General features: G+C 42.7%; 1 protein-coding gene across 6 annotated transcripts in view; it reads left to right on the plus strand.

Moving 5' to 3' along the window:
• kmt2d (lysine (K)-specific methyltransferase 2D) overlaps positions 1-14,143 on the plus strand; it is a 29,130-nt gene extending 14,987 nt beyond the window's left edge. For all 6 annotated transcript variants that reach the window (XM_027170417.2, XM_027170420.2, XM_027170419.2 and 3 more), the window contains 23 exons: positions 61-228; positions 391-527; positions 634-2,459; positions 2,547-2,670; positions 2,784-2,871; positions 2,945-3,011; positions 3,126-3,358; positions 3,448-6,357; positions 6,444-6,587; positions 6,706-6,870; positions 6,999-7,146; positions 7,262-7,343; positions 7,426-7,601; positions 7,697-7,821; positions 7,908-8,046; positions 8,198-8,322; positions 8,429-9,764; positions 9,859-9,995; positions 10,073-10,203; positions 10,309-10,594; positions 10,682-10,755; positions 10,848-10,956; positions 11,090-14,143. In XM_027170417.2, the coding sequence (XP_027026218.2) occupies positions 61-228; positions 391-527; positions 634-2,459; positions 2,547-2,670; positions 2,784-2,871; positions 2,945-3,011; positions 3,126-3,358; positions 3,448-6,357; positions 6,444-6,587; positions 6,706-6,870; positions 6,999-7,146; positions 7,262-7,343; positions 7,426-7,601; positions 7,697-7,821; positions 7,908-8,046; positions 8,198-8,322; positions 8,429-9,764; positions 9,859-9,995; positions 10,073-10,203; positions 10,309-10,594; positions 10,682-10,755; positions 10,848-10,956; positions 11,090-11,182 (8,823 nt within the window). In that variant the 3' untranslated portion in view covers positions 11,183-14,143. The remainder of the gene's footprint in view (positions 1-60; positions 229-390; positions 528-633; positions 2,460-2,546; positions 2,671-2,783; positions 2,872-2,944; positions 3,012-3,125; positions 3,359-3,447; positions 6,358-6,443; positions 6,588-6,705; positions 6,871-6,998; positions 7,147-7,261; positions 7,344-7,425; positions 7,602-7,696; positions 7,822-7,907; positions 8,047-8,197; positions 8,323-8,428; positions 9,765-9,858; positions 9,996-10,072; positions 10,204-10,308; positions 10,595-10,681; positions 10,756-10,847; positions 10,957-11,089) is intronic.
• Positions 14,144-15,080: the final 937 nt, after the last annotated feature.

The following is a 15,080-nucleotide window of genomic DNA, read 5'->3' on the forward strand; positions in this document are numbered from 1 at the left end:
CATCTAATCAAGTTTTATTAACTGTTTCTGTTTTATGTTTTGCCTGCCTTTTCTCTGCAGAAACAGAGACTTAGAGAATTTCTGATAAGACAAAAAATGCAAAAAAACTCCCTTCGGCAAGAGAAGGAAGCAAATGCACCCAATAATAATGCTCCAAATTGGCAAGAAGCTGAAATGGCTGTTTTTCAACAAGATAAATCTCAGCGAGCACCACCTCCTTATCCACAGGTATTTTTTTCAGTTACAGTGACCGCTTCGATAAGGATCTCTATGGCAACTAATTTCTAATGTCCTAGGAACTAGGATGTTCAATTTTTAGTATTTGTCTAATGTTGAAAAGTATGATTAGTTGTTGATATAGATATTTGATTGTAAAAATATGGCAAATAGGACAGAGCAGCTGTTGCTCAAGATGCTGTCCCAGGCAAGCTACCTCTACCTATGGGGACAGTAGATGAGAAGTTGTGCCACCCTCCTCCTCCTCTTCTTCATGGAAACCCTGGTATAATGGACCCTAATGTGCAACGGTATGTTCTCATAATTCAGTATCATGTTCTATTTCAGATGAATGATTGATTAATAAGTAAGGCTTGCAGCATTAATGCATTTAAATGTCTAAAAATTTGTCCATAGGCAACCTGGTGCTAATGTTTCCCAGGGGATGTATCCTCGTCCACCATTTCCTACACAGTGGCAAGGTCAGGTTGCTAACCCACGTAGGTTTCCACAACCATCTATGATGGACATTGGATCCAGGCACCATCTAAATGCTTCTTTAAACAACCCTCTTGGGATGCAAGGCCTGCCTAATCCTCTTGCTGTGTCACAAGGCACTAGACCTGAGACAATGCAACACTCCATGTCTGGACCTCCACCACAGTTCATAGAATTAAAACATAATGCCCAGAGGCTACCAATTGGACCGCAGTTTTTGGCAAGGGCAGCTCAGCCCCGACCACACCTATTTATACCACAGCAAGACGTGCCTGCTGGGTTTGTCCCAACATCTTTACCACCTTCTTCTTTTTCTACTCAGGGAGAAGGTGGGCAAGGTCCCAGACTTGGGTTGCCACAAGCTAACTTGGGCCAATTAATGACACAGCAAAGCAATATTCCTTCATCCCAACCCCAGCTACAGCCACACGAGGTCCCATCAACCCATTCAAACACACCTGTATCCCACTCAACTATTCAGCAGCAGAGTTCTCAAAACAATGCTGCGGGAGAACAGCAGACTGTGGAAGAGACTGTGGACTTACCAGAGGCTGAACTCGAGGACCATTTTGTAGCCAAAGACCTTGGAGAAGCAGGGGCGGAAGCTGGAGTTGAAGATGAGGATGATCTTGCACTCGACTTGGATCCCGATAAAGGAGATGATGATTTGGGAAACCTTGACAACCTTGAAACTAATGATCCCCATTTGGATGATCTCCTTAACAGTGATGAGTTTGACCTGCTTGCATATACTGATCCTGAGCTTGATCAGGGTGATCCCAAGGATGCTTTTTCTGACCAGCTACGGCTTGTTGAAGCAGGTGAAGGTTCAGGCACTAAGGTGGAACAGAAAGCTAAAGTTGGTGCAGCTGCCAAGCAGTCACATGGAGCTTCCACACAGCTGCATTTAAAGACTGAGGCTTCCACAGCTTCTGGTGATTCTCTTCCCCCCAAGTCAGAGTCCTCAGATACCAGTGAACTTGCTGCAGTTAAACTCAAAGAGAAAAGCTTGCTTGGTTCTCACCAGTCGATACAGAATGTGGTTAAAGATGATATGGGGGAAGCTGTCTCTTTGCTTCTTAGTGGAGGACCATCCAAGGTCTCAACCCAGCCTGAGAATTCATCTGCCTCACTAAGCACTGTCCGCTTAGGTGGCGTTCAATTTCCCCCTCCAACCCAAGCTAATACACTTGCATTTCCTCCAGCTACACCACATCCAGATCTACCTGAAGATCCACTTGCTCTACCAGATGGGGGTGGCCGACACTCGCCTGCAGTTGATCTTGACAAAGTAGAAAGCTCACTAGAGGCGAGTGAACTGCCTCTATTAATTCAGGACTTACTAGAACATGAAAAGAAGGAGCTTCAGAAACAGCAGCAACAGCAGCAGCAATTGAATGCTCTACAAGGGGGGTTGGGCAGTCTTCATAATATTCAGAATCAGCAACAGGCGTCTGGTGGTCCAGGCCAGATCTTACTACCCCATCATCGTCCTCCACAGGGTATTGTGAGTCAAACAGGAATGGTACCAAGGCCTCCTCACATGCTAACTCCCCAGCAGCAGAGGATGCTTAGTGTGCCAGTCCCTCCACCTGCTCATGTGGCAGTCGTGCAACCACAAGCCATGTTAAGAGCTGGACAGCCAAGCAGCATTCATCCAGCTCCTGAGCCACAGCAGCAAGCAGCACCACCTCAACACCATCCAAAACCACAGACAGTACCTACCAACTTTTTCCCAGATAAAGGTAGAGCAATAGCCTGTGAGTCTTTGTATCTTTTGCATAACATGCTATTTCTTATATATATTTATGTGCCTATACATGTTCTTTCAGATCTGGATAAATTTATGACTGATGATATAATGGACCCTATTGCCAAAGCAAAAATGGTGGCTTTGAAAGGCATTAAAAGGGTGTTGACTCAAGACCCCATGAATGTCCCACCTGGAATCAATAGGTAATGTTTTTTGATTCAGTGTTGATTTGATGTTTGTTGATTCAGTGATTTGCCATTCTTCCCTATAGCAGTGATTGACCCATATGCCAATTTTTTACATTTTACATTTTTAGGCAACAGGTATCGCTTTTGGCCCAGAGGTTGGCTTCAACACCAGGAGGTACAGACACTCAGACCCACATTGGTTCTGGATCATCTAAGGTCAGTAACTTGTCTCTTTTTTTCTGCTCGATTGCAAGTTTTGAGTTTCATTGATTATTACACTTAATTTCAGGAGGGGGAAAGCAGTGATAAAGCCCAGCCACGACCTAATCCTCCACAATTTGTCCAAGGCATCATCAGTATGTTCTGCATCCTGTTCCTAAAATATTTAAATGCTAAATATCCAGCACATTTTATCATATAAAATCTACTTCTATACAGAGTATTTATGTTTTAATCCCTATGCACGCTAGATGATGCTGAACAGCACCAATATGAAGAGTGGCTTGTACATACCCAGCAACTGCTACAGATGCAGCTAAAATTTCTGGAGGAACAGATAGGAGCACATCGTAAATCCCGCAAAGCACTTTGTGCTAAGCAGCGTACAGCTAAAAAAGCAGGACGGGAATTTGCAGAAGCAGATGCTGAAAAGCTGAAACTGGTCACTGAAGAGCAAAGTAAAATCCAGAAACAGCTGGATCAGGTGAGCATAGTTTCATATTAATCAATTAGTCTATACCTTGTATACCGTGTATTTTTCCCAGTTAAAAAAAAAAGTGTCGTTTCTCCTAGGTACGTAAGCAACAGAAGGAGCACACCAATCTGATTGCTGAATACAGAAGTAAGCAGCAGCAACATCAACAAGGCTCATCCATGCTTGCACCAGGTCCCTCAAACCAGGCACCCCACTTGCTTTCTAAGCTGCCAGGACAGATGATAATGGGTCAACAAGGAGGACTGATAATGGGTCAAGTACCTGGAGGCATTCCTCAAGGGGGAATGCCAGTTAGAATGCCACAAGGGCATCCATTTACAGCAGGCCAAACTCCTCACCCTGGGGCACTTGGTACTGGGCCACCTGCCCCAAATAGTGGATTTTTTCCACAACCGACTGGTGCACAGATCCAAGGACCAGATCCAAGGATCCTTCAGGAAAGGCAGATGCAACAAAGGATGCAGATTCAAAAACTGCAATTTATGATGGGTCAGCAACCTGTGACGCATCAAAGCCAACAGCCTGGTGTTATAAATAAGCAGGCAGGACCTATAGGTGGTCAGGCACCCCAGGCATTGATGAGCAATGCATTAATTGGGCAGCAGCAACCAAACTTACAACCAGGATTAATAACTAACCAGCAACATCAACAAGGCCTTATGCAGGTTCCTCAGGGCATGATGGGAAACCAGGCAGTTGGGCAGGCACAATCAAATATCATGGCACAGTCAATGACTCCTAATCAAAATTTAATGACTGGTCAAACAGGCATGGCTGGAAATCAACCTGTGCAGCTGCAGAGACCTCAGGGTTTGATGGGCCAACAAGTTCCCAGTGAACCACAGCACGTTCTTAGAGGACCACAGGGCCAGTTTACTGCTCAGCAGCAGAGTGTCCTGGCACAGCGGATGCTTCTTTCACAGCAACAACAGAATGCAGCAAAGAATATTGCACAGCTCCAACAACAGCAAATACCACAACAGAGACAACTGACACAAATGGGTGCAACAGAACAACAAGGAATGGTGGGAACATCTCCTTCAAGTGGCACTCAAGGGAATGTTGATAATTCGCAGCAGGGAGTTCCAGTCCTCTCTCAAGATGTTCAAAACCCAGCGCCTAAAGATGGTGGAATTCTTAGCCCTAAAACTCCACCTCAGCAAGGTGGATCCTCAACTCCAATCCAGATGCAGCAAGGGCCAAGTGGGGATCTGCAGGGAGCAGTTGGTCAGCAACCAGCAGCTGTTACGTATTTGATTCCACAACATCAAGCAACACCGCTGCAACCGGGGCAAAATGTTGGACCAGCACAACATAGTTATGTGAACAACCAGCAGGCTGTGATACAAAATCAAGAACAGATGCAACTTGCTTTACAACGGCAAAATTCACTTAATACAGAAGTGAAACAGGAAGGTCAGCAAATGTGTTATGTTGCTCAGCAGCTACAACAGGGAGGTCAAAATGTTGCACAAATTCAGGGCATTTTAGCACAGCAGAGTGGCCAGAATCAGGCTGTAATAACCGGTAATCCAAATCAGCAACAAGATGTATTGGCCCAACAACAGCTAAATAGAACTCAACAAATAATGATGAATCAGAGGGCAGGTGCACCTCCTGGGCAAATTCGAGCTCCTATTAACATCCAAGCCTTAATTGCACAGAACCCTCAGTTATGTCACCTACCTCCTAACCAGCAGTTGCAGCAAATTCAGGCAATGATTGCTCAGCGGCAGGGACAAATGCTACAATTGCAGGGACAGACACAGGGCCAAATTCGACCACAAGGTCCACAACCTGTTGGTCCAAGAATGCCAGGGCTTGAGGCACAGCAGCAGCATCCTTATGCTTTTGTTGCTAAGCAGGGTCCAGTTGGAACTTCACAGCAGCAAGGAGTGATATGTCAGCCCTCTGTCATGGCTCCACAGTTTCAGAATGCTGGTTCACTGCACCCTCAACAAACCTCACAAGGAGTCTCGCCTCAATACAACACAACCACCCAGCAACAGCAGCAGTTGATGCAGCAGCAGCAGCATCAAATGATGAGAGGCCAGGTACCTTTGGCACGACCAATGATCAGCCAGGTTCGCCCAACACCTCTAGGTCATATGGTAAGACCAATGTCTCCTCGTCAGCTAATGGGCCAGGGCTCACCTGGCAGCCCCCATTCTGGTCAGCAAAGACAAATCATGGGCATGCGCCAGACTCCACCAGGCCAAGGGCAGTGTCTTGGCGTGAGGGCACTTAGCCCATTTCAGGCTTCTCCTTCTCATGTTGGGTCTCCTGCTGGTTCTACTGTTCAAGAATCAGCCTCAAGTCCAGGATCTTATAATAAACATGATTTTGGTACTACTTCTGTCTCTAACCACCCGTCACCTGCATCTAGATCAGACTGTGGGGCTGGAAAAAACAGTCCATTTGGTAACATTGGCACGACAGCAGCCTCACCATTAAGATCGCCTATATCTAAGACCCCACAGGAAGTATTAGGCCTCAAGTCTGAGCCTCAGGTCCCAGGGGCCCAAAAGCCAATAGCTGCCATTCCACTTAATGGCCCATCTCCTAAATTGGCATCAAACCTGCCACAGGCATCAGTTTCATCAGCTGTAGTTGAAGGTGACATGTGTAATGAAAGAGATCTGTGCAAGATCTCCCTACAAAATATAAAACAGGAACCTAGAGAGATTAATTGTGACTCAGGAGATAGTGGAGAGGCTTCTTCGGCAACTGTTAAGCGAGAAATCACTGGTGACCCACTTAACACCGGCAATATTTCAGGCCCTGGAAATCCCCCAGGTGACCCTATGGGCCAGATTCCCAGAACAGAGACCGGCCAACAACTTCTGCAGAAGCTCCTTCGAACCAAGAGTCTTCAAATGCCATCGCAGAGGACATCTGATGGTATCCACAATGAAATAAATGGGCATATTAACAGTAAACTCGCGATGTTGGAGCAAAAGCTTCAGGAGACACCACGCAACATGGAGGTAAAGCGTGAAAATAATGCATGGTGGTAGATTTTATTCTTGTATCATCAAATAATCTTGCTTGTTTTTATCTACTGTTTTACTAGGATCTCCAGTCAATCACTAAAAGACCACCTGTAACAAAAGCTAAGCGGCCTCCAAAAGCTGGAGAGCGTGGAGCAAATGCTCGAAAAAAGAACAAAAAAGATGAGGTTGGAAAAACAGAAGCAATAATGAAGCAGATTAAACAAGTAAGGGCTGTGCTGGCGAGACAAAGAAAACTGTTACAATATGAACAACAATATCATTATGCTAATATTGTTTTGTAAATACGTATTCGTATTTTTTTTCCTCCTCAAATCCTCTCAGGGACTTTCTCTTCTACCTTTAATGGAACCCTCCATTACTGCTAGCCTGGATTTGTTTGCTCCTTTTGGCAGTAGTCCAGCCAATGGCAAAACACAGTTGAAGGGCTCTTTTGGAAATGCAGTAATAGACAATATTCCAGACTACTATTCCCAGCTCCTTACTAAGGTACAAGCTCTATTTCACGCTACTATGAATTTCTGAAAATGGCAACCACTATTCTATAAGGGTCTGCAGGTGTCTGGGGAATTGTAAGATAAGTTTATTTGGTTCATTTAAAACTTCTCTTCACTTAGAATAACCTCAGCAATCCCCCAACACCACCTTCGTCACTTCCTCCAACTCCACCTCCTTCAGTGCAGCACAAGCTTCTGAATGGAGTGACTGCAGTAGAGGACCTAGCAGGAAGCCAAAAAGAGAGAGAGACTTCAGAGGACATGACAGGTCATTGTAATGATAACCATAAATGATTAGAATTGTAATGATCATGCTATCAAAATTTAAATTGTGTCGAGGTAACCTAACTGTACAATGAAAGTACTATTTCTGTATTCTGTAGACTCTGTTCCTGAAGAGGTAAAGAGTGTGGACATACTAGCAGCACTTCCCACTCCTCCACATAATCAGAATGAAGATGTGAGGTATGCAGTAGAATTAAGAAAAAAGATTTTACCTATGATGTATATAAATATCAAGGTATACTCATGGATTAATTGTTTTTAGGATGGAGAGTGATGATGACAGTGATGTTCCGGACACCATTATTCCCGCATCATCACCCGAGAGCCAGTTCGGGGATGAGCCACGCCTCTTCCCACACCTATTGGAGCTTAAAGAAGAGGAGGAAAATAGACCTATTTCTCCTGTTATTCCAATGATTCCACGCTCTGCTATCCCTAGTATGCTTTGTGTTCCTCTTGTTGATTTTTCTTAAAACGATCTACTATCCTGTCCACATGGTTGAGCTGTCATCTTTTTTAACCCTCATGTCCAGGTTTCGCAGATACTAAACCATTTGAGGCGATAGAGGGGAAGGCTGGTTCCTCATCTGGTTCCTGGGACAAGGCAAAGAGCAATGAAGTGTCTGTTACCTTTACCCTCTCAGCAGCTGCAGCCAAGGTATTTACACTTTCGCCTGCTTGATTCTAATTACCAGGCAGATTCTCCTCATTTTCCTGAACCCATAGCGTTCGTTCTCTCACCAGAATCTAAACTCTGTGATGGTGGCAGTTGCCCAGCTACTGCAAACGCGTATACCAGGGTCCTATGAAGTGGCTTTCCCACGGAGTCCTGGTAGAGCAGCTGGTGTTGGTCCTGGGAAAGTACCTGACTCCTCAAACCCAGGTAACCAACTCTCCAACACGATTTAATTAAAACTTAGAACAGTGGTTTCATTTTTGCTTCTCAATCATCTGTTATTAATTGAGTAATAATTTTAATTGTCATATATGCCGATTAACATAAAAAAAATGTTTTCATTATTTATTTTTTTTAGGACACCCATATGTAAAGACTGATTCATCTGCAAACCAAGATGCAGACTGGCTTAAGCAGTTTGATGTCACCTTGCCAGGCTGTACTCTAAAGAAGCAAGTTGACATTTTGTCTCTGATCAAACAGGTTGGCTGTCTGGTTTATCACATTTATTACTCAAGTCATATGATGATCATTAATTTTTTTTTATTTGATAATTTTTTTGATTGATTAAACTTTTTACTTTCCTCAGGAATACACCGAGCAAGAGGATCGACCAGCTCAGCACTGTTACATGACCAATGTGTCAGACCTTGATGTGCGCCATCTTCCCATTATTCCTGTTGAGGTTTCTCCACCTCCTTCACCCCCACCACCAATACCACCACTGCCACCTATCAGTGCTGAACCAGAACCTGTCACTCAGTCTGATCCTCACACTCAACAAGAATCTGAACCAGAGCCTCCTGCTCAGCCCAAGTCACCAGCCTCCTCTAGCCCCAGTGCTCCGATTAAAGCAGAGGCACCAAGTGAACCTTTGACAGCTGAATTTCAGAGCACTTCTGTTAAGATTGAGCCTGAGGAGGCCCCATTAGCCCCTCCAGTTGCACCACCTGAGGAGGCAGCTTCTGTTTCAGTATTTGCCTCAGCATCTCAGGGGTCTCTGATTATTGAGGTCTCCCCCAAACCCATTAAACAGCGCAGGCTGTTCTCAGAGGAAGAGGAGGTACGTCCCAAAATTAAGAAGTGGAAAGGTGTGCGCTGGAAGCGTCTTAATTTGGTCATTACCATACGTAAAGGAAGCTCCAAAAAGGAGAACAGTCGAGAGGTGTCTGAACTCATGGAGCGCCTGCGAATCACACTCAGACCAGAGAAGCTGCCACGTGATAAGCGCAAGTGCTGCTTTTGCCACGAAGAAGGCGATGGTCCTACTGATGGTCCAGGTCGTCTTCTTAACATCGATGTAGATCTGTGGGTGCATCTCAACTGTGCGCTGTGGTCTACTGAGGTCTATGAGACTCAGGGAGGTGCACTCATCAATGTAGAAGTAGCACTTCGGCGTGGACTTCGCACACGTTGTGCATACTGCCAGAAGACTGGGGCCACCAACAGCTGTAACCGTCTTCGCTGCCCCAACGTCTACCATTTTGCCTGTGCCATTCGAGCACGCTGTATGTTTTTCAAAGACAAAACAATGCTGTGCACCCAGCATAAGCTGAAAGGCCCCAGTGAGGAGGAGCTCAGCAACTTTGCTGTCTTCCGAAGAGTGTACATCGAGCGAGACGAAGTAAAGCAGATCGCCAGCATCCTTCAGCGTGGTGACCGCATACATCTTTTCCGAGTTGGTGGGCTCATCTTCCATGCTGTGGGGCAGCTCCTTCCATCTCAGATGGCTGCTTTCCACTCGCCTACTGCCATCTTTCCTGCAGGTTATGAGGCAACGCGCATCTACTGGAGCACCCGTGTGCCAAACCGACGTTGTCGTTATCGGTGTCGCATCAGTGAGCAGGAAGGCAAACCCTTGTTTGAAGTGCGTGTGCTGGAGTATGGACAGGAAGATCTACATTTCCGTGACAGTAATCCAGATGGTAAATAACTGCTGTGTAACAATTATAGCAGATGTTTTGAAGCGAGTGTGAATCTTTTGTGCTCACCTTCTCATGTTCTCTTTTTGAAAATTAGGCATATGGAACAACATTGTGCAGAAAGTTGCCAAGCTGCGTGAAGAGACAGCCATGCTGAAACTCTTTGCTGATCATGTAAAGGGGGAGGAAATGTATGGACTTACTGTCCATGCAGTGATGCGCATCACTGAGTCGGTATGGCGTGATTTCCAGCTCTGTCTGAATGTATTTCACTTTCCTACAGAAAATTTAACAAGCCTCTTATGCTGCAGCTTCCAGGGGTGGAGAACTGTCAAAACTACACGTTCAGATATGGCCGTCATCCTCTCATGGAGCTTCCTCTTATGATCAATCCTACTGGTTGTGCTCGCTCTGAGCCTAAGATTCTCACACACTGCAAACGGTAAAGCCTATGGTCTGAGCACTTCTTTTTTTGTAGTTTTGCTTTTTAAGAGGCAAGATTGCCTCCTGCGTGTATATGTAATCTAAAGCTTTTCTCTTTCTGTAGGCCTCATACACTGAACAGCACAAGTATGTCTAAAGCCTACCAGAGCACGTTTACAGGGGAAATCAACACACCCTACAGCAAGCAGTTTGTTCACTCAAAGTCCTCCCAGTACAGGCGGTTAAAGACAGAATGGAAGAACAATGTGTACCTGGCTCGCTCTCGCATCCAGGGACTGGGCTTGTATGCAGCTAAAGATTTGGAAAAACACACAATGGTCATTGAGTACATTGGTACCATCATTCGTAATGAGGTGGCAAATAGACGGGAAAAAATCTACGAAGAGCAGGTTTGTCAAAACAACATGGCTGAATTCAAAAGAATTCTGTTACAAATACTTGCATTACCTGATATCTCCATTATTGTTCCCATTCAGAACCGTGGGATCTACATGTTCCGCATTAATAACGAGCATGTAATAGATGCCACCCTCACTGGCGGCCCAGCTCGGTAAGACACTCAGAATGCTTGGAATTTGTTTGTCATTTGCAATGTTGGTTATTTGATTGTACTTCACTTTGCTTGTATATGTGCTGTTTCAGTTATGTGAATCATTCCTGTGCGCCTAACTGTGTTGCGGAAGTTGTGACATTCGACAAAGAGGATAAGATCATCATCATTTCCAGTCGTAGAATCCCCAAGGGTGAGGAGGTAAGAATCATGCGTGGTAGACGGAATCCATTCTTTTTATGATTTATATATCATGTATATGTTTTGCATTCATCTTTGAACAAGTCTGTTTTTTTTTTTTTTCTTTTCTATTTTCTCCCTGATGGCACTTCAGCTGACATATGACTATCAGTTCGACTTTGAGGACGATCAGCACAAAATCCCTTGTCATTGCGGAGCCTGGAATTGCCGAAAGTGGATGAACTAATGGGGAGGGAATGTGCAAGACATGCCTTTGCTCCCTGGTGCCAGAACATTTCTGCGCCAAAGCCTCGTTTTAACATTACTACCCAGATCATAAGCTGTTCTGACCCAAGAGGAGGGCAAACGTTTACTCTCCAGCTAAAAGAAAAGACTTTTGTTATTTACACCAGGAGCCAAAGCTTTGAAGAGAGTATATTTAAAACTACAACTCATTTTCTGATGAGCTCAAATGTTTGCTTGAATCTTCTTGTGGAAACTCGCCTCTGCCAAAAGCACCTCCTTCCTACTTCCTCTACTGTTCTTCTCCAATAAGCTGGCTGGAATCAATCCTCTCTACATCTACCAAAATGTTTGATTCTGTATCATATCAATACACTTAGGGTAGAACTCGGTGAAGAAAGTTTTATTAAAGCCATTCACGTACTCGAAAATGAACTAATACTTTATCTTTGGACCTAGCTTTGTTGTTTTTAATTTTTTTGTTTGTTTGTTTTTTTCTTTCCTACCACATTGTCACCCCAGAACAACACTCAGTCAGCAATGAAGATTGACAAAACGGATATTGACAAGACAATCCTGGAGTGGCTCAGATCAGAACTATGTACCTATTGTGAACAAGATGTACGATAATATAAAGTTTAAATATTATTTGACCTGTGGCTCAAAAGGCACCAGATGATTTATTATATTGAGTTTAAAGGTGGGTTTGGTTGACCCAGTCTACCTCATTGAGTTTGTGGGAAGTGACTGCTTTGTATTAAACTGTTAAGTGCTACTGTGGAAAGGGGAAGGGAGGAATGTTTTCAATGCAGGCGCCTTTCTCGGTTAAGCAGGGAAACTTAAGCAGCTGGTTTGCTCCTCTCTGTGTTGCTTATTATTTACAGTAGTGAGCCATTGCAACTTATCACAAAACACAACGACAGAGCCTCTATGACAGTCTATCAGCACGATCATGCATTATTCAGAGCAATCAAATATAAAAAGAAAAAAAAATGGGTGTCTAATTCTACGAAGCCACCTAATCTAAATGACTGTAGTTCTCATGTAGCCATTTTCCTTACTGTATGTCTATTTGCATCTAGAAATCATGCTTTTATTTCTCTTATTTAAGCACACAACTGCAAAACCAAATCCACTCTTACCCAGACAGTGTAACAGAATGACTTTGCAGTGAAGCAGGGTGCTGTTTGAGGTTTGTTTTTTTTTTTCTTTTCCCCTTCTTATTCTTCCTATTGCCAGACGATTATGTTCGATTCAGTCAACACTCACCTGACAAAGATTGATGCCTGAGGCTCTTGACTATAACACATTGTAAGTTATGATGCAAGACTACTATTTTGTTTGCCATGTTCATATTAATTCTAAATACCCTGTTTATATAGATTTCCATCACATCACTCCAAGCAACTCCTCATATATCTCTTTGTAATACTTAGTGGACTGTTGTAAACTTACTGTAGTGAGCCTTTCTCTGCCGGAGCACAAGGCAGGCTGTATAATAACCCGTAATGTGGTGTGAGAACTGTTGGCACTGTCTTCTTGAGGCTGAAGCGAAGGCTGAGAAAGACTTTAAAAGGGCATTTGATTTTCATTCATATTAAAGTAATTTAAAAGCAGTTAAAAAAAACCAACAAAAAACTAGTTAATCTTCAGAGAAGGGAGTTGAACAAAGTCTCCACAGATCGCATATAACTTTGTTCCTTCCTCCCCAGATGTATGACCTCATATTGAAAAGTAATGCAACTTGTACAAACTGTATATATGTTGGGGGGGCAAAAGCTGTTTATCCTTCCCGTTTTTAATGAATAAAATAAAATCAAAATTCTAGAGAAATAAAAATTGATGGAATAAGAGAAACCACTGGATATCATTTTATCAGAAAGATTAAATGTGTATATATCTATAAATATATGTAAAATGGAAAAACGAAGTAATATCTTGATATGTATATGACAGAGTGTGTTTTTTTTTTTTTTTTTTTTTGCAGTTACCTGTTTTTCTATTAGCATTTTTTGCTATAAGACCGTATACAGACATATTCAAATTAGTGATGGTTACCATGTGTTCACCGACGATCTGGAGGAGTGTTTGAGTTGAATGAGAAATCCGAGACGGAATTCATGTTTGATATTAATCCTGATATTTCATCATGCAAATAGATCACCTTTTGGAAAACGACTGGTAGAACGGTGCGTAGCCTGTGTGTATTTATGTAATATTGGTCACATAGATTTCTTCCTTCATTATTATTTATGCTACTGCTTGTGAAATACCTGAAATGCTGAAATTGGTCTTTTAATTGGTAATTGGTTACCAGTGGGTTTTTCCTTTCTTTCTTTTTTTCTTACTTTCTTTTTCTTTTCTTTTTTTTTTTTAATTTTAAAGATAATTTTCCTGATACTCTTGGTGAGTGTCATATCCACCCTGAAGAAGTGAACGTGTTTATGTACCTTGTGAAATGGCAATATATGCAGTGTACGGTTTGATTTTCATATTCAGCGATTCATCCCCAATTTCCTTAAAGACCGATGTTCACTTCTCATAACGACTATTAGCAGAACCCTTTTTTGTCGTGTACATTGTCATTTTAAATCTCACTGACACTGAATTTTTAGCAGAAGCCCATCCTCCGATTTGTTACATATTAATTTAAAGTCTCCCTGCATATCATTAATTTAATTATACATTAAATACATCGCTTTTTTTTTCTTTCCTTTTTAAGCCCAGCCTACTTTTTAAAAAATAAAAAGATGCTGCATCTGTACAGCAGAGCTACTTTGAGGAAGATAAACATTTTTATTGTATGTGGCATGTTTTGTATGGATATAATTTTGAATTGTACATATTTTTTGATGACAGAGGTTGCATCACTTTATATACAGCTGCCCATTACCCTTCCCTCTTCTCTTTTCTTTGTCTTTGCTTTTATTTCTTGTAAAGAAAAATAAAATGCATTTTAAATACAGACTTTTTCATCCGGGGTTGTTGCTGATTTCTTTTTTCAGGACCGGTGATTGCTGTTGATGTAGTGGCATGTGCAGGCAACTCCAGACTTATGATGAGCAGGAGTTAATATAGAACATACATCAAAGTGCAATTATGGGTAATTGAACCGTCCAAAAAGCACACATCGTCTTATCTTGGGAATTATACTTCTTGTGAGTTTTTTTTAGACACTGAAATATTAAAGGCTTAAAGAATAAATTATTCAGGGGCATGACAGTGTACAGCAGGGGTGGCCGACCCATGTGGCTCTTTGCCCGGTTTCATGCGGCTCTTGCGTTCATATCGAAGTTTGTATTCGTGTCTTTTTAATGTTCCTGTTCGTTTCGCTTCAGTTCAATACGGTATTTTCTCAAAAGCGTATGTGTGGGATGAAAATACCTCAAAGTTTCCCAGTAGGAGCAAGATCATTTGAGTAAATGATTTGTGTCAAGTTTGCTCTCAAAATGGCAGGGAAGAAAAAAGGTGATGATCATGTGTGCCCATGTGTATGATGTGGCTCTTTGCGGTAACATAGTAAAAAAATTTGGCTCTTAGTCCCTGAATGGTTTGATACCCCTGGTATACAGGATAAAAGATTAGTCTTTAGTCACTTATTTAGAAGTTTGGTGTTTAGGTTTGTACCACAAGAACACGGGAACAATGTACCGTGAAGATTTATACAAGGGTTAGTCAAATGAAACTTCGTTATTGCTGGTATATTTTTATATTGTTCCCTTGCAACTATAAAAGCTATTAACAATGGGCCTGTAATGTCTTGCAGCTTTTGCCATCATGATGTAGATTTGCAGCTAAGGGCTGCTGTTATTATCATAAAGATTGTCTTCTGCTCATTCCAGGACTCATTACCTGCTTAACTCTCTTCATCTGCTCTACGCCAATAAGGTACAGGATCTGTT

This window comes from Tachysurus fulvidraco, chromosome 23, assembly GCF_022655615.1.
Source record: "Tachysurus fulvidraco isolate hzauxx_2018 chromosome 23, HZAU_PFXX_2.0, whole genome shotgun sequence".
NCBI classification, from domain to species: Eukaryota; Metazoa; Chordata; class Actinopteri; order Siluriformes; family Bagridae; genus Tachysurus; species Tachysurus fulvidraco.